This window comes from Anopheles maculipalpis, chromosome 2RL, assembly GCF_943734695.1.
Source record: "Anopheles maculipalpis chromosome 2RL, idAnoMacuDA_375_x, whole genome shotgun sequence".
Classification (NCBI taxonomy): domain Eukaryota; kingdom Metazoa; phylum Arthropoda; class Insecta; order Diptera; family Culicidae; genus Anopheles; species Anopheles maculipalpis.
This window is the reverse complement of record NC_064871.1, coordinates 41,814,221-41,832,123: the sequence shown is the minus strand read 5'-3', so window position 1 is coordinate 41,832,123 and position 17,903 is coordinate 41,814,221. Positions and strand designations below refer to the sequence as shown.

General features: G+C 45.6%; 7 protein-coding genes across 9 annotated transcripts in view; 3 read left to right on the top strand and 4 right to left on the bottom strand.

Moving 5' to 3' along the window:
- The window catches only part of LOC126557894 (protein Notchless), a 195,019-nt gene extending 190,042 nt beyond the window's left edge, over window positions 1-4,977 (top strand). The window contains exons 2-4 of one of the 2 annotated variants that reach the window (XM_050213803.1): window positions 3,256-3,458; window positions 3,538-4,817; window positions 4,902-4,977. In XM_050213803.1, coding sequence (XP_050069760.1) covers window positions 3,306-3,458; window positions 3,538-4,817; window positions 4,902-4,914 — 1,446 coding nt within the window. In that variant the 5' untranslated portion in view covers window positions 3,256-3,305 and the 3' untranslated portion in view covers window positions 4,915-4,977. The remainder of the gene's footprint in view (window positions 1-3,255; window positions 3,459-3,537; window positions 4,818-4,901) is intronic. The other variant, XM_050213804.1, reaches the window with a different exon arrangement.
- The window catches only part of LOC126558913 (pyridoxine/pyridoxamine 5'-phosphate oxidase-like), an 87,298-nt gene extending 74,976 nt beyond the window's left edge, over window positions 1-12,322 (top strand). The window contains exon 4 of the mRNA XM_050215000.1: window positions 12,313-12,322. Coding sequence (XP_050070957.1) covers window positions 12,313-12,316 — 4 coding nt within the window. The 3' untranslated portion in view covers window positions 12,317-12,322. The remainder of the gene's footprint in view (window positions 1-12,312) is intronic.
- Window positions 276-2,741, bottom strand: LOC126559776 (myb-like protein Q). The gene is made up of 3 exons (XM_050215950.1): window positions 1,095-2,741; window positions 499-659; window positions 276-418 (listed from the first exon to the last, which is right to left on the bottom strand). Exons 1-3 carry the CDS (start codon window positions 2,731-2,733, stop codon window positions 293-295), a joined length of 1,926 nt encoding a protein of 641 aa, XP_050071907.1. The 5' UTR covers window positions 2,734-2,741; the 3' UTR covers window positions 276-292.
- LOC126558987 (U6 snRNA phosphodiesterase 1) lies at window positions 4,942-5,703 on the bottom strand. Its single transcript, XM_050215079.1, has 2 exons — window positions 5,559-5,703; window positions 4,942-5,481 (listed from the first exon to the last, which is right to left on the bottom strand). The coding sequence occupies exons 1-2, from the start codon at window positions 5,698-5,700 to the stop codon at window positions 4,943-4,945; spliced, it is 681 nt and encodes a 226-aa protein (XP_050071036.1). The 5' UTR covers window positions 5,701-5,703; the 3' UTR covers window position 4,942.
- Window positions 7,421-8,969, top strand: LOC126559155 (GTPase HRas). Its single transcript, XM_050215270.1, has 4 exons — window positions 7,421-7,605; window positions 8,336-8,476; window positions 8,561-8,676; window positions 8,752-8,969. The coding sequence occupies exons 1-4, from the start codon at window positions 7,467-7,469 to the stop codon at window positions 8,926-8,928; spliced, it is 573 nt and encodes a 190-aa protein (XP_050071227.1). The 5' UTR covers window positions 7,421-7,466; the 3' UTR covers window positions 8,929-8,969.
- Window positions 12,323-12,417: 95 nt separating the features above from the next.
- Window positions 12,418-13,414, bottom strand: LOC126559862 (39S ribosomal protein L47, mitochondrial). The gene is made up of 3 exons (XM_050216036.1): window positions 13,287-13,414; window positions 12,916-13,189; window positions 12,418-12,848 (listed from the first exon to the last, which is right to left on the bottom strand). Exons 1-3 carry the CDS (start codon window positions 13,376-13,378, stop codon window positions 12,420-12,422), a joined length of 795 nt encoding a protein of 264 aa, XP_050071993.1. The 5' UTR covers window positions 13,379-13,414; the 3' UTR covers window positions 12,418-12,419.
- A 479-nt stretch (window positions 13,415-13,893) lies between these two features.
- Window positions 13,894-17,190, bottom strand: LOC126557045 (pyruvate dehydrogenase phosphatase regulatory subunit, mitochondrial-like). 2 transcript variants are annotated; one of them, XM_050212686.1, is made up of 5 exons: window positions 16,600-17,190; window positions 15,320-16,163; window positions 14,465-15,246; window positions 14,217-14,392; window positions 13,894-14,155 (listed from the first exon to the last, which is right to left on the bottom strand). In XM_050212686.1, the coding sequence occupies exons 1-5, from the start codon at window positions 17,188-17,190 to the stop codon at window positions 13,900-13,902; spliced, it is 2,649 nt and encodes an 882-aa protein (XP_050068643.1). In that variant the 3' UTR covers window positions 13,894-13,899. The 2 variants fall into 2 exon arrangements, with proteins under 2 accessions (XP_050068643.1, XP_050068642.1); XM_050212685.1 differs by having other exon boundaries at window positions 14,217-14,407; window positions 14,477-15,246.
- Window positions 17,191-17,903: the final 713 nt, after the last annotated feature.

Below are 17,903 nucleotides of genomic sequence, written 5' to 3'. Positions count from 1 at the left end.
TAAATTTTGTTTTCGTCTCGTCCCCGAAAGTTGTCGGCGTTGTCGGCATCGAAAGATGCCGTCAACGTGTTCTATGCACCATAGTAATTTACAAAGCAATCCAACACAGACACCACTTTACGCTCTCTATGCTGCTCTTAGCTACCCGGTAAGTTATACTCAGCACAACTTTATTCGTCTCTCTTAAGTCCTCTTCACAAATTCGAACTGCTCTCTGCGTACAGCATATGCATTCCCCGGCAAAACGGCAGCAGTTCTGCACTGGAACCGAAAACGATATCGACCGCGTATTCTACGAAATCAAATAATCAAGCGCTTTATGTTTATTGTTGTCGAACTTTAGCAGTGCGTCTGAGATTTTTTCTCCCTCAAAGCCAAGATCCAGCAGCTCATTCAACGGTATCAGATGTTCGACGATCTGCAAACGGGGGTGAAAGGGAGCACTTAAGTGTTTTATGGCCTCGTGGTTTTTTTTTTTTATTTCGTTAATTAGCTTACCTTTTTGTCGTCGTTTCCAATGCGCTTCAATACCCACACCACCCGTTCCAGTGGGAATCCCATATTACTAATCCGTTTCACAATGTTTTGATCGGTTTGCGTTAGTTGATTGTAAATAGTGTAGTCGACGGAACTCCTTTCGGTGCTGCTATTAGATGATGCTGCAACGGTTTCAAAGAAGGGCATAGAATTTTATTGATTATTTGTATTTTTTCTATCATTCTTTATAATGTGAGGTTTTAAAAACTTGACTATTTGTATAGGATTTATCTATCATGCGGATTGCACAAGCTCCAGCATATAAACGCAACAGGAGCATAGATTTTGTGGCATATCTTTTAGGAACAAACAACAATTAGATCTGAGGTTTAAAGGAATGAAAACTGCAATATTAATAGATATGAAGCAACAATGGTCAAAACTGCCAAGGAAATGAACTTAAATATTTGGATTCTTTTAAGAATATTAACCTATAGGCGTATTGGTAATAACGCAACACATTATACCCTTCTGGAAAAAAACGTTTAAAAATTCTTGCAGTAAGAATTAGAACCCTAAGTTAGTCTATGTACATGCACTATTGTACACAAACATACCAGCATACTGATCAGTGCCCGTTTGACGATCGGCAATCGTTTGACTGTTATTACGCGTCCTTCGCGTCGCTGAATCTTGCACCTCATCGTCCAACTGTCGCATAATGTCCGGTACACTTCTAGACTTTGATCTCAGTCCTGTCTGAGCGTCCGCACCCATCGCAACCGTACCGGTGGCCGTAGTATAGATGGAAGGATATGCCGTTGTTCCACCACCGGACGTAGAAACTGTCTGATAGTTGGTATAGTAGCCACCGGTTTGCTTGTGGGCCGCGTTAGTGTTGCTGTAACCATAGCTTGGAGCATAGGTAGAGGTCCCGGTACCGCTGGCCATCGAACTGGACGGTGCAGTTACGTAAGACTGCTGCTGTTGCTGATATCCGTACGCATAGTTAGTAACGACCGGTGAGTATGTGGAGCTCTGATGATTTTGGCTAGCAGGCGTAACGTGGTACGTTGAGCTGGGATAATTTGAATAGCAAGATGCGGCCAGTGCCGTGGTTTCGTACTGTGTGCCATAATTACTGTACGGTGGCTGATAAGCGCTATAAGGTGACGGAAGATACTCATTTACACCGGCTGAAGCGATCGTCGTTTGCGTGGGTTGCTGATACCCCGGATACATCGAATACTGCTGATTCGTCGTGGTGTAGGCTGTACTGCTGTACGGATTGGTTGTAACTGGAGAGGGATTGTGATGCGCCGGATGCTGCGGTTGCGCTTGCCGCTGCTCTGAAGACTGTACGGCCGGGGAAGGTTGTACCGGTTGTATCGCATCTTTCGTTTCATTCGTTTCCGGCAGTTCCTGCTTTTCAACCTCATTCGTTGGACTAGCAATCAGGGTAGCGTTTTGCTTCAACACTTGAGCCAAAATGTCTAAATCGTTGATCGTTCGCAGCTCCATGTTATCGAACGGACTCGACGTATCGTTTTCAAAGTCCGAGTAATTGATTTTATTATAATTATTGTTATTGTTATTGTTGTTGCTTCCAAACGTGGCGACATTCGGCATCGCCGTTTCGGATAGGGCCGTCTTTGGAATGGTAGTAGTAGTGGTAGTTGCTTTAACGAGTACATTTGGGTATGGAGCGTGCGACACAGCACTGGGCACTACGTCCCGTATCACAGTCGGTACCAGTATAGAGCTTAGCTGGCTCATATGATCGAACGGTTTTGCATTGTTGGTACGCTCGTCCGATGAGCCGGACGGGGCAGATTCATCGTTCTCTTCCTCGTACTCATCGTCCGATGCGTTTATCGTGCGCGCCGCCGTTGGTTCGTCCGCATCATTATCGTCGCTAGCACTGGACAGCTCGTCTGTGTTGGGGTACGAGATTTGATTGAGCTTTTGCTTCTGTTCCTGCTCGATCAGTCGCGCCCGTTCCTGCTCTCTGACCTGCAAACGTGTCTTCCTCTCGTAGCGTTCGCGCTCCTTCACGGCTTTCCATTCCGCTACTCGCTTAAGTACCGTATCTTCCAGCTCGCCCTCGTAACATGAGTCATGCAGTACCTGCTCGACATCGTACTGGTTCAGACGGTTAACAACACCCTGCGGGAGCACTATCTTTGGTGGAGGTTTAAAGCGCTCGGATATTTTCACCGGAACGCCGTCCATGTAGTTGGGTGGACTGTGCGACATGTCGCGAACCCCGAACTACCACCGTACCGTCATCCAAAAAGCGCGACCAAGAAGCAAATTAAATTATCATACCACATCCTTTGCGCACCGTCGAACATTGCCAGTGGCCTTCATAATTACGAAGAGTGTTTGCATTTGAGGGCCCAGCTCGAGCTAGCTAGTAAACTCGTTTTTCCCTGTACGGTCAAACTTCTACGGCAACTAAATCCAGACAAAAGGAAATAATAATTCGAAATGAAAGCTCGTAGGAACGCGTTTAAACTTTCACACTAAAACTCAATACACAAGTTTTACGTTGGAATGAAAATATTTCCTTTTCCTTTTTGCTGTTCCCAAAAAAAACACACACATATCAAAAACGTCACTCTGTCTGACGTTTCCTGCCAAGGTTCATAAATAGCCGGTGTTCGCTCCTTTCAGTTGATAGGTAAATAAAGCAACAAAAAAAAGTTCCAAATGACATATGGAACATCAAAAACACGCACGCCAAAACACATGTGGTACAGAATCTGTTTGAAACAGTCTGTGAAAGTACTGTTGTATGTTAACTGATTTACTGCATAACTGAAACGATGGACGTAGATGAAAGCGAACTGCCAACAACCAAAACGGTGCAGGCCCGATTCGTGTCGGATGTGGGTGAAGAAGCAGGTCCTCCGTTGGCGCTACCGGTCAACGTCACCAAGGAACAGTTGGAACTGATATGCAATGCGCTACTGAAGAATGTAACTATTGCTTTGCTATTCGCACCATAATTCACAATCACGTTGATATTTACACATTTTATTGATAACAACTTTTTAGGAGAAACCAACACCGTATCTGTTTTTCGTAAACGATGAAGAGATCAAGCAATCGATCGATCAAACCGTCGACCAGAAGCGACTGAATGCGGAAGATGTGCTGGATATCGTTTACCAGCCGCAGGCCGTATTTCGCGTCCGGGCAGTATCCCGCTGTACCAGCACCATGCCCGGTCACGCCGAAGCCGTCGTGTCGCTCGCGTTCAGCCCAAACAGCATACATCTAGCGAGCGGATCGGGTGACAAAACACTAAGATTATGGGATCTGAACACCGAAACGCCGCACCACACCTGTACTGGCCACCGGCAGTGGGTGATGTGTGTGGCCTGGGCACCGGATTCTCTCAAGGTAGCGTCAGCGTGTAAGGCAGGCGAAATCCGTATCTGGTGTCCGGATACGGGCAAACAGCTCGGTCGACCGCTTGTCGGTCACAAAAAGTGGATCAGCTGCCTCTCATGGGAACCCTACCATCGGAATGCCGAATGTCGCTTTCTGGCGAGCGCCGGAAACGATAATGATGCACGGATATGGGATATAGTGCTCGGTACGTGTGTGAAGGTGATCGCCGGTCACACGGCACCGGTTACGGCGGTACGCTGGGGAGGTTCCGGGCTGTTGTACACGTCATCGCGCGATCGTACGATCAAAATGTGGCGGTCGGAAGATGGTGCACTGTGCAAAACGTTTACCGGCCATGCACACTGGGTAAATAATTTGGCACTCAACACCGATTACGTATTGCGCACGGGACCTTTTCACCCGGTAATGGACAAAAGTTTGATGTACGGAGATGGTAGCAACAAAGAAGCACTGAAGCAGCTGGCTCTGGAGCGATACGAGAAGGTGTGTCCGGATGGGGTGGAATCTTTTGTATCGTGTTCGGATGATTTCACACTGTACCTGTGGCGAGCGAATCAGAAACAGTTCGTAACACGGATGACCGGGCATCAGAACGTAGTAAACGATGTTAAGTATTCACCGGATGTGAAGTTTATTGCGTCCGCATCGTTTGACAAATCGATTCGCTTGTGGCGTGCTGGTGATGGTGCATTTATTTGTGCACTGCGAGGACACGTCCAGGCCGTTTATACGGTAGGATGGTCGGCCGATTCGCGGTTGGTGCTGAGCGGCAGCAAGGATTCCACGCTGAAGGTTTGGAGTGTGAAGGAACGCAAGCTGGTACAAGAATTGCCAGGTCATGCGGATGAAGTGTACGGCGTGGATTGGGCTCCAGATGGCTCGAGGGTGGCCTCGGGTGGCAAGGATAAAGTGTTGAAGCTGTAAGTATCTGGATTCTGGTTTGCTCTGCGATGGATTCTATTATCTGATCTGATACAACATTGTTTCTATTATTATTCTTTCAGCTGGGCATATTAATGCGAATCTGCGTTTTCCCACAGTGAATTCAAATAAGATCAAAATGAAACATTTTATTCCCACACTTAAACCAAATTTTTTTCACTAACTGACTAATGTCACAATACTCTTCCTCGTACACTCGCTCAAACACGGACGTAAGTGCAGGCAATTCCTTACGAACTTCTGCTTCTTGATCACCCAAACACCAAAGTATGCTGACGTGAAATGCACGCTCAGTATAGTACAACGGCAGCTTATATTCGCTCAAACATTCGTCCACACTGGTGACAAGTTCATTAAGCGTGCCATACGCTTCCTCGCTCACTCGAACGCCTAGAAATGTGCGAGTACGCTCCTCATTCACGTACACCTCCAATCCGGAAAATTCAAGCCGAAAACGTCGATGACCCTTGAGTTGCTCCCGCAGATTTTCCACAAATGGTGCGATATTATGGTGCCGGATGGTGAAAGTTTTGGAGAGACTTAGATGCATCCGATCGATGGGCATGAAGTCGACCGTTTTTGCTGAGTTTAGCACGGTTCTGCATTCGTCTTGCATTTCGATCCAACCGTCTGATTCACTGTCTGGAAAGGACATTACGGTTTGTATTGATATTACGTATAAGGATATTGCTTCAGATGAATGAAAGGAATTTACTCACAGTCTATGTATACATAACTGGCCCAGATGCCTCGTTCGTGTGGAAAGGAACGTGTCCGTCCTTGGTGTTTGCTCGGATCTTTCTCATCAAAAGCCGCATCGTTTGTGTCATCCTTGAACTGTAGATTCGGGGAAGGTAACATTCCACTGTTCTTTGTTTGCAAAGCGTTTTGCTAGCTATTTTAGGGGTTTATTTGCGCCCTATGTATTGAATTTGTTCGTGTTTTTAGATTGTTTTGGTGGTTTGTTTGCCGGCATCGCTACTACTGCCTTCCCAGCTGATAACTAGCCAACAGATGCATCGGTCTGTCAAATTGTGTCGGATATTGTTATCTTTTTTCCAATGGAGAATATAGCTAAATTATTTATTATTCCCTTTCCTAAGTAGTTCACATGATTCATGTAAGGATATATTTTTTGCTGTTATCTTCACCCCAAAAATATCATTTCATTCATGTGTTTCATATTTTTCTGTCCATTTGTTTACCGTACAGTTGGCCACAGTTCCATCTTCGAAGAACTGCATCTAGCAATCTTTCTGTGTTTTTGTTCGAAAAACTGTTTCGACCGAAATGTCCAACGTCGCGTCGAGCTTCGGATCGTGCGTTTACACTGCACTTCAGTGCTTAACACGCCGACGCCATTTTCAATAAAAACGTAAAAAGACGGAGACACTGCCCCTCCGTATGTAGAAGTTATTTTGCTCTATAGTACACTTACATTGGTGTATACCGTGAACGTTAAGGTAAGTAAAGTGGTGAAAAGTAAAACACGTATGAAAAGCAACAGTAAGGCTGGAAGAATTCACGTGAAACTGTGCCAGAGCAGCAATGCTAGCATTCGCCAGTGCAAAGCCAATTCCTGCACTGAAGATGCGATCCAGCATCATCATCACTGTCTGTCAGTAAAATCAGAACAAGACACTCCCAGTTGTCGTTGTGTATCGTATCGTCAGAACGAGTTTACTTGCAATTAGTCATATTTGCAAGTTACGCTTCTTGCTCGGTGTCTCCAACACGCGCCGTATGAGTGGTTCAAATTAAGTTAAGCTAACAAATTCCTTCCTATCATCATCATCCTAGGGCTAAATTTTGGATCAGCGAAACTGAGGAGCCAAACACAGTGCACGGTGTAGAGCAAAAGAGAGCAAGAGAGGGAGAGAGAGAAAGATAAAAAAACGCTCGCATGTGCTAGAGCGAGCCAGCTAGCTGTGTGAGTAGAACAAGAAAGCGAACAACGTCGAACGACGGGCGTTGTACTTCATCGTCGTCATCGTCATCATTGCCATCAGCAGCAGCAACACCAGCAGCGCCATCATCAAACCGAGCAACCTGATCGCAGTCATCCTAGTGCCTGCCTGGCGGCTGGCAAAATAAAGGAAGCAAGGCACAAAGTTGAAGAATTGTATCAACAATCTTTATTCTTGTGCCGCAAGCAACAGTCGGGCAGAAGTGGTGGGCATCGTCGTGTGCTTGGGCGAAGGAGTATGTGTGTACGGTGCGAAAAAGTGCGAATTACGGTGGTGTGACGTGAAGCGTTCGAGTGCGCAGAAAAATAAAGCAAGGACAGGAATTGTGCAATTGGGTGTCATTAAAAGGTAGAGTGATAAACCACACTGCAAACGCACGAAGAAATCGAACGGTTTAGTCCTTCACCAAAGGACACCGTCCCAAATTCACAACCTCTCCTAAAGTGATCGGAATTTTGCGGATATACGAACGACCGAAACCGAACGTCATCTCATCATCTGTTGCCTGCCCGCGGGGCGGGGTGTGTGTGAGAAGGTTACGGTTTACCCGTGGTTTGTGCTTTGTTAAGGAAGAATTTGTTGCCTCACCGCTTGCTACTGCTGCTGCTGCTGCCTGTTGCAAATCGAAACCGAAACCCGATTCAGGTGGAGGCGGGTAGGATGACGGAGTACAAGTTGGTTGTAGTAGGCGCTGGAGGTGTCGGCAAGTCGGCGCTGACCATACAGCTTATTCAGAACCATTTCGTGGACGAGTACGATCCAACAATTGAAGATTCCTACCGGAAGCAAGTAGTTATAGGTAAGTTCTTTTTTTATTGTTATTTTTAGCGAGTGATTCAGCGCACTCCAAAAAACAGGGGTACGGGCGTAATGCAAGGTGCTTTCCATTTTCGTGTGGTCGTACCAAAAATAGTGTTAAAATCGCTATTGACAAAATCTGCCAACTAACGCCTATTCCTGTTGAAAAATCCCGTAGTAGTTATTTTCGTGTGGTCGTAGTAGGCAATTTTATCAATGGATATGACCGTTTATTGCTGTATATTTTACAGTTATCCTCCACTTGTTGGATCATTGTTTAAGCAAATTGTTTTTCACTTGTTTATTGCTATTAGGATTCAAATATGTCCGAATGTATCGATATATTTTCCCACAAAATGCACCAGTGTGCAGCAATTTATTTTTGCCCTTGAAATGCTGTTTTGCCTTGTGCGATGAGAGAGAGAGACTGGTGAATCAGCAATTCGAATTGGTTTGCTTAGATGGTGTTTCTCACATTAATTGAATTCAATTAATGCACTTACATTCATCCTTTTCTGCTAGCCGTTTCTTTTTTCGTTTCTTCCGAGCAGAGGTTCTGCCCGAAATGTTACACGATTACGGCCAAAGCTTGCTTGTATCTACGCGCTATTATCTAATCTTATCGCTAATCATATTCTAATAACTCCTTCTACACGCTTATTTGCACCACTACTACCAACACCACCGTCATGCAATAATGTTTTGTGTTTATCTTTTTAACTTCCTCACAGATGGTGAAACGTGTTTGCTTGACATTCTGGACACTGCCGGCCAGGAAGAGTACTCAGCGATGCGTGATCAGTATATGCGAACGGGCGAAGGATTTCTTTTAGTATTCGCTGTTAACAGTGCCAAAAGTTTCGAAGATATAGGTAAGCAAGCGGCCACTAGAGTTTGACTCATTCCGCAACCCATTCCGCAAGATATGAAAACTTAATTTATCTGTACCTTACCAGGAACCTACCGAGAACAGATTAAGCGCGTTAAAGACGCGGAAGAAGTACCGATGGTGTTAGTTGGCAACAAGTGCGACCTGCAAGCATGGGCAGTAGATATGAACCAGGCTAGAGATGTAAGTGTTTGCCACGCCAGCCCCATCGGATGCATCCGTTCCATTCAATAATGACATCTCCGCGCATTGTTCTAGGTGGCGAAACAATACGGTGTTCCTTTTGTAGAAACTTCGGCCAAAACACGGATGGGTGTTGACGACGCATTCTACACGCTAGTGCGCGAAATCCGCAAAGACAAAGAAAGGGGGAAGAAGAATCGAAAGCACCACAAACTGGTATCCAGCAGACGGTTCAAGTGCGAGCTGCTATAAGAGGCTGCTTGGCAATGGATCATCGTACCGTTACCACACCCCCCCCCCCTCCCCCCACAGCAGCAGCAACAACACAGTAACACACACAGTATGTCCGCGATTCGTTTTCTTATATTCGACTTCTATTGACCTACACGTGAGAAAAGTGACATTTTATTGCCTAGCGTAGCATTGTAGGTACAGAAGTAAAACAAAACGACCGTAAGACGTGCACGATACTTCACACACTAAGAATGTTTGTGCGTGTGTGTACTAACCTTGTCCTTCTGCTGGCTTCCTGCAGCGCCAGGAAATATAGAGTAAACGCACTTTAATATGCAGCTCGTGAATAGGAGAATTTGCTTTTTTCAAGCGCAAATTTAGCAGTTGTGCACGCACATCTTTTAAAAGCGCCCCCAAAAACGTTGCGTTCTCGCCGTGTAGCTAGATAACACGCTCCTTAAATGAGGTAATATGTTGAGCAATGAGTGAGTATGTGTGAGAGGCAGAGAAAGAAAGTGAAATATTTGTTCAAAACGCCATGAGGAACCCTTCCATCCTGGTTATTAGCGTATAATCGCACAAACGAAAACCATGGACTCAAATCCCCGCAAACAGAGCGCTAAATTACGTTTGCTTTGCAAGAATGTCTCTGGCTGGACAGATGTAATGAAGGGAGGAATTTGCAGACGTCAGCAATTGTAACCTCCCGACATAAAGCAACTACTAGCTACTCTTGCAAAAAGGAAAAAAAGATGGGTTTCGCAGCCAGCCTGGTATACCCGACACCCTTTTTGGCATTATTATAAGCGGGAATAGTATCGATAACGCTACCATAAGCTACAAAACAAACAGAAAAGATAAGACGTGAAAACGGGAGTAATAGAACGACGGCTGGCGGTGTAAGCGCAAATGTGTATAGGCAATGTTTGTATCTAATCTTTGTACTCAGAAAAAACGGGAACTAACGTTCTTCACTTGTGTCTGCCTGTAAAGAAACCTTATATAGAATGCAAGAACAAAGGGTTTAAATATTAATTACGAACATTAGGTAATTTAGGTATCTCTTTTGCTCTTAAAAAGTCACATGTCTACCTATCCGCGTACTACTATTACTTCCACTACTACTACTACCATTGCTACTACTACTAATGCTATGTGTATGTTGAGCGAAAAAACACATGTTATGTCGTAGTAAATGGTAAAAACAAACGATTAATGAAACGCTTTCCTCTCTTTCTCTCTCTCTCTCTCTCTCTCTCTCTCTCTCTCTTTATTTTTCTCTTGGATGCTGTTTGTTCCTTGAAACGGTCGTCCGTGGGGTTATAGAGCGGCAACCGAGGTGGCATCATGTAATAGTGTAATAGTAAGCAGCAAGCAACAAAACACATTTGAAGACATTCTCACAGACATACGAGACACACGTTTTAGGTATCATTCACCCGAGAAATAACGTGTTTTGGCCGGTTGTGTGTATATGTGTGCCCGCGTGGAAGAAATGTGAAGAGAAACGTTTATGTTTTTGATAGATTGGTAAGATTTCTAAAAGAAAATCCGATAGTAGCAAAACGGCCGATAGGTAAATGAGAATTGAATTGATCTAACAAACGCGAAAGCGAGCCGAGTTACACACAGGGCAAACCAATCCATACATAAACCGAGATATTTTTAGGTATATAATCGAATTAATCGGACGCGCAAATATGGAGATAAAGCGAAAAAAAGAAACAAAAGATAGTAAAAAAAACTGACATTAATTTACATCGTATTTTATGTTAGCTTAAACTAATCATGATGTTTTTTTATTCTTACGCGTTTACTCCTTCAATCGCAAAACACGCCGAACGACGACGAGTGTAGAGTAAGCAGGCAAAGCATCCATCCTCTGGCGTATCCATCACGCACTACTCCCCTCACGGTGGACATAATAGCTTTACCAATATACCTGTGTGTGTGTGTGAGGAAGTTCCAGATTTGTACAGATTTGCTGCTGCTTGCTACTACGTGCGAATTGGCAGGGCGAGGATATTTGTATTGGTTATTTGGGTTTGTCTTGCCGTTCGAATCGTTTCCTTTCCACACCTAGTTGTGTTCAACCACCAGCTTTTTCCTGGGTTTAGATGTACATTTAGGTATTGTGTCAATTTATGCAAAAACAATCTGATTCTTGTGTAGTTACTTTGTAGAATGGCCCTTCGGTATGATCGAATTTTGGTCTCCATTTTTTAGAGTACGTTCTGTAGGACTACTCCCCCGGAAAACGCAAGGTTTTGATTGAATATTGAGTTATTTGGAGTTGGCAGCAAAGGAAGTTATTCGACAAGAAAGTAGTAAGGGGAAACGATGAATCTAAAAAAAAAGATGCTTAAACTCACTCAGGTTCAGCCTCCCCCATTTACGACAAGTGAATATTTTGCATGAATATTCAATTAATAAGGGCAGGCCAACTATCCCCTGGATAAAGGTGATAGGCGGATTGTTCCGGATGAGCAGTCCAGTAATACGTGCGCCTATTCAGAGAAAACTCTTTCAGGGTCATTAATATTGTTCTTATTATTGAGTAGTATTAAACAAAATTGAGAACGTGTGTGTTTTGCAATCTTCTGAAAATAGGTATCGATTAATCACGCGATTCGCGACCGTCTTATAGCGCCAACTGCAAAACCATTATGATACATAGACCTCGAAGATACAGACGATGCTTTACCGCGCAGTATATACGCTTGCTGTAGTTTATACGCGTTGTAACAACAAACAGTATCGAAAAGAAAGCATAACAATCCAACCGGCAGCAAAGGCCTATCCCTGTTCGGGAATGTCTGTATAACTAGTAGATACGTCGAACGATGACTAAGCAAAATTCTCCTAACAAATTACTATTTTACATATTTCAATCCATATAATTCTCTCGCTGTGAGACCCAACATGCGCGATTAGAAAAGAATGGGGAATCCCACATGTCTTGGGAGAAGACAAATGTAACTAAATTGATGCAGCAACAAATGTGCGCTAGCATAAATTTGCAAACAATAATATTACGCACAATTCAATTCTTTTACCGATTCAATTGGCCCGACGGAAACATTTCTAAGCGCACAGGAGGACAACACGGTAGCAGACAAGGTAGCGTTGGTTAGGGTGGGGTAGGGTAGGGCATGTTTTGCAAAACTCAGAAGGATCTCTATAAATGGCCTTTAAAAGGACACGCGCGCGTTTTTGCTGGTGTTTGCTGCAAACACACGAAACACAGTCGTAGTCAAAACTAAACGTCATACACTAAATCACACACACCCATATTTGATAAATATGAATCATGGGGAGTTCACGGTATCAGGAAAGCTAGAAGAATGTGAGGTGTGATGCATAAGTAGGAAACGAGGACGTACAGCAGAAGCAGAAAGCAAGATAAACTAATAAAAACGAAACTGTATTCAAACATCGAGCATCGTTTATGTTTTCCCGAATACTTTATTCACAACAACTAGTAATGAAGGATATGCCACGCCGCGTACCTACGAGCTACTCTTTACGGTCTGATTCATCCGAATCTTATCCAGCTTGTACAGCTTCTCCACATCCACCGTTGGGAACCGCTGGGCAAGCGTTTCACGATCGATGTTAGGAAACCGGCGCAATAGTTGGACCACCTCGTTCCGTTCCCGATTCCGCAGCTTACGCTTCTCGTTGTACAATCGCTCACGGTACAGGCGCAAAAACTTTCGCACGGCCGTTCCACCGGGCGAAAACTTGTGCCGTTCGTTCCACTTGCTGTTGCCGAACTTGGGAATGACGTGCTCAAACGCACGGTAGTAGAACCGTATGCCGAGCTCGTTCGGAACAACTTTTCCAGGCCGTTCACCCGTCTGACCGGTTTCGAGCTCGTAGTAGGCACGATTGCGCTCCCGAACCACCTCTTCCAGATTATCCATCGATTCTTTCACCTGAGAAAAACAAAGACACATTACATTTCGTTGTTCTGATGCACATTACACTGCTATGGGTTCTAACCTTGTCTAACCGTTCCGGGCTGGGGAATAGTTCCATTTTGTCCTTGCACTCGTGTTCCATCGTAAGCAGCATGTTGCGCTCCTTCAACAGCACAAACCACAGCTTGTGCAGATCGCCGTTCGATTTGATCCGCAGATCGTCTTTTGTCCAGCCGCGACCATGCTTTACCTCCTGTTCGCCCCAGTTTTTCTTGTCGTCGAAAAACTCCATCAGTTCAGCCCGCGGCAATGTTGTGGAAAGAGCCCGTACCGATGCCGGCGGGGAAAATACATTCCTGGAATATCAACAAAACAATCGAATGGGACGCCGTGCCGTGCCGTGCGCAGGGTTTTATGTAACGTTTACGTCCATTTTTCTACGACTAATCTTACCTTTGGACAAGTGAATACGCTTGCTGTGGTACTGTGGTTAAACATTTCGATAGTTGTTGTGAAAGGGGAAGAATTTGCCTTAATATATTCATTTCTTTTACGTGCTACGTGCAAAATGCGCTCCTTTCGGTGAATATGTGTGTTTTGGGAGGTTTTACTATTTTGACATGTTTACGTTTTTTCGCAGAAGCTGTCACTGGACGTCAGACGTTTGCCGTTCGGGGTTGAAACGTCTGAAATTTTCGTGGCAGGGTTGTAGACGAAAGCTGTCTGGAGCTAAAGCGTGCGCAGCATGCAGGAAAAACGATGGAGCCGCCAGGTACTTTAAAAAACTGTATTCCAACATACATAACGTTCACTAAACGATCCAAATGATCTTCGCAGGAGCATAGTGTTCCCAGCATAAGTATGGCCATCCGAAATCCTCAATAGTTCTACACCGACGGATCCTCTCCGGAGGCGGGCACGGGCTTCGCTGACATAAAACGGTTTTAACGACCCGGGCTTCGCTAATAAGACATAAAATAAACGTTCAGTTCCCGTAAACAAACTGCTTTATTTTGTAAAACAAATCATCTTCCCCTTTTATACGTTATTGTGCAGATAAATCTCTTCAACTTTGCTGTTGCTTTTTCTCTTTAACAACCGTCGGACGGTATGATTTGCTCAGATCCTGCCTTTCGATGGCGCTCGCCATAGCCGCCTTCGGATGAATGTGTTGCGTCAAACGAAACCGCTTCCCGGCAATATCAATGTGATACACCGCATCCTTGTCCATGATGAACTCCGTCGTTATAGTACGCACCGTGTTTCCTTCCGGTCGACTAATGTAACCCAAGCAGACCAACTTTTCCGATGCGAATCCGTAGCTTCAAGGTAAATCATATAATTTAGCGGAAAAATATACCCACCTTTGGCAGAGTAACTTACCCGGCCGAAGTTACTGTACCGCAAAACTCATTATTCCTATACAGCGGTTCCCCTCCCCATGGCCACACATCCTTATCGATGTCGATGTCCTCCACGTGGAACAGCACGAGCCGTTTGTGCAGACCGTCCCGCTTTTGGCACTCCAGTGCTTGCCGACCGATAAAGTTTTCCTTTTTCTTCAATTGTGAAATCTGTAAATCAATCAGCCTCACTCAGCACACCACAGAACATGCACACACCGTACTTACATCCAATCGTACCGAATAGAATACGCCTGCCTCGAACGGTGTCGTCATGCTGGTCAGCTCATCGCCCCAGAACGGAATAAACTTGTCGATGCGTAGGAATCGTTGCGTCAGCGTACCGACATCCCGTGCCCCATAATCCCGTCCACGTGTAATCAGACGATCGTACACGTGCAGTGCGTATTCGGACGGTACGTACAGACAGTATCCGGGCATGCCGGTGTGCGTGAAGGACATGATCATCACATCGCTCGCATAGCCAATGTTGAGCTTTCGGTAGCTGAACGGTGCCAATCGTACGTCCGAGTTAGACAGTTCGCTCATCAGTAGGGTAGATTTGGGTCCAACCACATTTATCACGGTGTACATCGAGGTAACGTCGTTCAGCTGGACGGACGCATCGGTGGGAAGATTGCGGGACATCCACTCGTAGATGCGCGTTTGTTGCGAGGAGGGTGAGATCATAAAGTAACTGTCCTCCGTTTGCCGTATCAGCATGCAATCGTTCTCATAACCGCCCCGCTCGTTCAGCATGCCGGTGTGTACGATATGGCCAACGCCAATGTTCACATCATTCGCACACATATACTGGAGATAGTTCAGGACGGGGTTTTCACCCGAAACGGTGTCTGTTTGAATACCGGGTTTAATTTCAATCTTCGAAAAGGACGAAATATCAATGATGCCAACGTGCTGGGCACAGGCCTGATACTCTTTCTCCATAAACTGGAAGAACTTTGGCTTGTAGAAGCTTCCATCGGGAAGCGTCGGTAGCGGATCACCACCTGAAATATGGGAGTAAGCAAAAGAATGATTTAAAACAGATCAGAACTGGTGACGCATTGACGCCTCACGTACGTCGATAGTCCGCATCGAAGTAAAGCGCTCGCTCATAGCCCATCTTCGTACCGAACACGGCACCACGTGCCTCCAGCACACTGTACAACGGTGAACAGCGCAGCTTGCGCGAAAACTTGTACTCGCTCTGGTTCGGATAGAGGATCGCATACTGACGGCCAACCACCTCGCGGATGCGCTGCTGCAGATACTGCCGATTGTTGTGCAGGTCCAGAAAGCGTTGCACATTGAACGGCAGCATGTCGATCGTTGGCGTACCGCTAACGATCCATTCGGCCAACGCTTTCCCTACACCGCCCGAACCCTGCAACGGATTCCCATTCATTCCGCAGGCAACAAAGTAGTTCTTCACTTCAGCCGACTCGCCAAAGATGAGCCGTCCGTCGGGTGTGAAATTGTCCGGACTGTTGCGTATCGTCGGCATACTGATGTCACGCAGAACCGGTAATCGATCGACCGCTTTTTCCCACAGTGCGCCACAATGCCCATGATCTTCCTGGAGATGGTCTTGCCACGCTTTTGGGATATCTTTCGTTTCTTCGAACGCTGGTTTGGCATCCTTCTCGAACCAACCGACCAGCAGGGACTGATCGTACTGTCGGGCGTACAGATTCGAGTCGTAATCCCGAATGCAGGGTAACAGATTATCATCGTCGGTCGGTAGATTTAGGTTGGGCGTAAGTGCGTAATAGTGTTGGGCGGGATAGGCCGGTACCCGGACCGGTGGTTTCGACTTGAGGCCAAGCTCCCGGGCCCACATGCCGCTACAATTGACAAAGTATTCGCAGGTGATGGTACCGACATCGGTTTCGACTGAGTGGACGCGTTCATTTTTGGTGTTGATCTACAAAAGACAAGGACTAACATTTGTTAGGACCAACATTGGGGAGAAGGAGAGGTTTTGCGGCTTGCAGATGATCAAAGACTTGAAACTTCTTTACATGAAAGAAACGGTTTAGTCAAAATTTAAATTTAATTCGAAAGCATCGAGATCTCAACCAATCTTCTTCTTGGCTTAACGATCTTCTATAGGCCAAGCCGGACATCGAATGACTTACTAGACTCGCGAATACCACGGAGCTTGATAGCCAAGTCCTCACTACGAGAGAACGATCCGGATGAGATTCGATTTCGATCCTGCCGTGTGAAGATCGGCAGCTTTGTCGCCTCACCACCGACACAATCTCAACCAATTAAGACCAATCAAGTCGTCTAATCAACCAACCATTTTCGATTACATACTGTCCCCACCACAACTCCGTCTCCCCTCCCCTACTTACGTATTTCACCTGACATCCTTCAAAGTACTTGACGCCTTTACGCTTCGCTTCACTTGCCAACACCTGCACAACGGCTGCCGGATCGGCTATGCAATCATCCGGAACGTAAACCGCCCCTTGCAGATCATCCGTATTCAGAAACGGGTGCAGCTTCTTCGCCGTGTCCGAATCTACCAGCTCGCACTGCATTCCGGTCGGCAATATGTAAGCCGCACGCCGCTGTAACGCTATCACACGATCGTGCGTTTGCGCTAAATTAAGACTGCCACATCTTCGCAATCCAATGGTGTGGCCTTGGTCGTGCAGCTTCTGATATAGTTTCAAACTTTCCACAATAATGTTGCGTTCGGGCGTTGGCTTAAACAAGCCGATTGTGCCGGAACCGAAGTGGGACGTCCCACTGCCAACTTTGCTCTGGTCCAGCACCAGCACATTGCTCCATCCATTGTCTGCTAGGTGGTAGGCGACCGAATTACCCAACAGTCCAGCACCGGCCACTACGACACGTGCCTGGCTAGGGTTCGCTTCAGTTATTACGGTGCGTGCATTACTGGTCCGTGTACCCGGAATGGTTCTCAGTATCTTGAACATGTTCTAATACCACAACGCACTTTCCTAATCCTGTTTCCTGCTTCGATACACCACAATTTCGGCTGGCTTACATAATTCAATTTCAAATCTTTCACTCGCTACTGCGGAGAAGCGCTACACCGATCGCATGCGGTCGTGCGAATCGACTCATTAATAGACGACAAGAGCACGCGCTTGTCCCCCCAACTAGATGGACGGGGTTAGTGTCACACACAGACTGGGAAAATGTTGTTTGCAGGTGTTGAAAAACACGTTCGCCTTTCCTTTAGATCTCCCGTGTGACAGTGATCGATATTCAATATTATTGTCAGTCAACTGTCGGAGAAAATCTGGTTCTGTCCTGTGGGGTGGCACATGCGCAGAACGGGTCGAATGCTTGTGTATTTTTTTAATGCTAAATATCAATGTTGCCGCGTGGTTTTCAAGGACGTGCGTGTATGGGTGAATCAGCTGTTTGTAAACAAATGCAATATGCGGTGGCTTTGTTGATACCTCCCCCATCTCCCGCAAAAAGGGGGTAGTGAGTTCCACCCGGATTGCCCCTATTCCACCTGCTTCAAGTTTAAGTAACTAAGTCGATAAAAGCGAAGGAAAATATTAAAATCAATAAAATATATTTAAATTAAAACGAACCAATTAGATTTGGAATTCCGATGCTTGTATTAAAATATTGAAGTTTCGGTTTCATAAACCATGCCCTACATCATTTAAAA

Bases quoted from the DNA above. Each gene is read 5' to 3' on its own strand.
- LOC126559155 (XM_050215270.1), top strand. From the start codon at position 7,467: ATGACGGAGTACAAGTTGGTTGTAGTAGGCGCTGGAGGTGTCGGCAAG. The intron at 7,606-8,335 runs GTAAGTTCTTTT...ACTTCCTCACAG, and splicing joins CCGGAAGCAAGTAGTTATAG to ATGGTGAAACGTGTTTGCTT. The intron at 8,477-8,560 runs GTAAGCAAGCGG...GTACCTTACCAG, and splicing joins CAAAAGTTTCGAAGATATAG to GAACCTACCGAGAACAGATT.
- LOC126559862 (XM_050216036.1), bottom strand. From the start codon at position 13,378: ATGAATATATTAAGGCAAATTCTTCCCCTTTCACAACAACTATCGAAA. The intron at 13,190-13,286 runs GTAAGATTAGTC...TTGATATTCCAG, and splicing joins GCGTATTCACTTGTCCAAAG to GAATGTATTTTCCCCGCCGG. The intron at 12,849-12,915 runs GTTAGAACCCAT...TGTTTTTCTCAG, and splicing joins GCCCGGAACGGTTAGACAAG to GTGAAAGAATCGATGGATAA.
- LOC126557045 (XM_050212685.1), bottom strand. From the start codon at position 17,190: ATGTTCAAGATACTGAGAACCATTCCGGGTACACGGACCAGTAATGCA. The intron at 14,408-14,476 runs GTACGATTGGAT...ATTGATTTACAG, and splicing joins AGGCAGGCGTATTCTATTCG to ATTTCACAATTGAAGAAAAA. The intron at 14,156-14,216 runs GTAAGTTACTCT...TTTACCTTGAAG, and splicing joins GGTACAGTAACTTCGGCCGG to CTACGGATTCGCATCGGAAA.
- LOC126558987 (XM_050215079.1), bottom strand. From the start codon at position 5,700: ATGTTACCTTCCCCGAATCTACAGTTCAAGGATGACACAAACGATGCG. The intron at 5,482-5,558 runs GTGAGTAAATTC...TGTCCTTTCCAG, and splicing joins CAGTTATGTATACATAGACT to ACAGTGAATCAGACGGTTGG.
- LOC126559776 (XM_050215950.1), bottom strand. From the start codon at position 2,733: ATGTCGCACAGTCCACCCAACTACATGGACGGCGTTCCGGTGAAAATA. The intron at 660-1,094 runs GTATGTTTGTGT...AAACCGTTGCAG, and splicing joins GGGCACTGATCAGTATGCTG to CATCATCTAATAGCAGCACC. The intron at 419-498 runs GTAAGCTAATTA...CCCCGTTTGCAG, and splicing joins TTGGAAACGACGACAAAAAG to ATCGTCGAACATCTGATACC.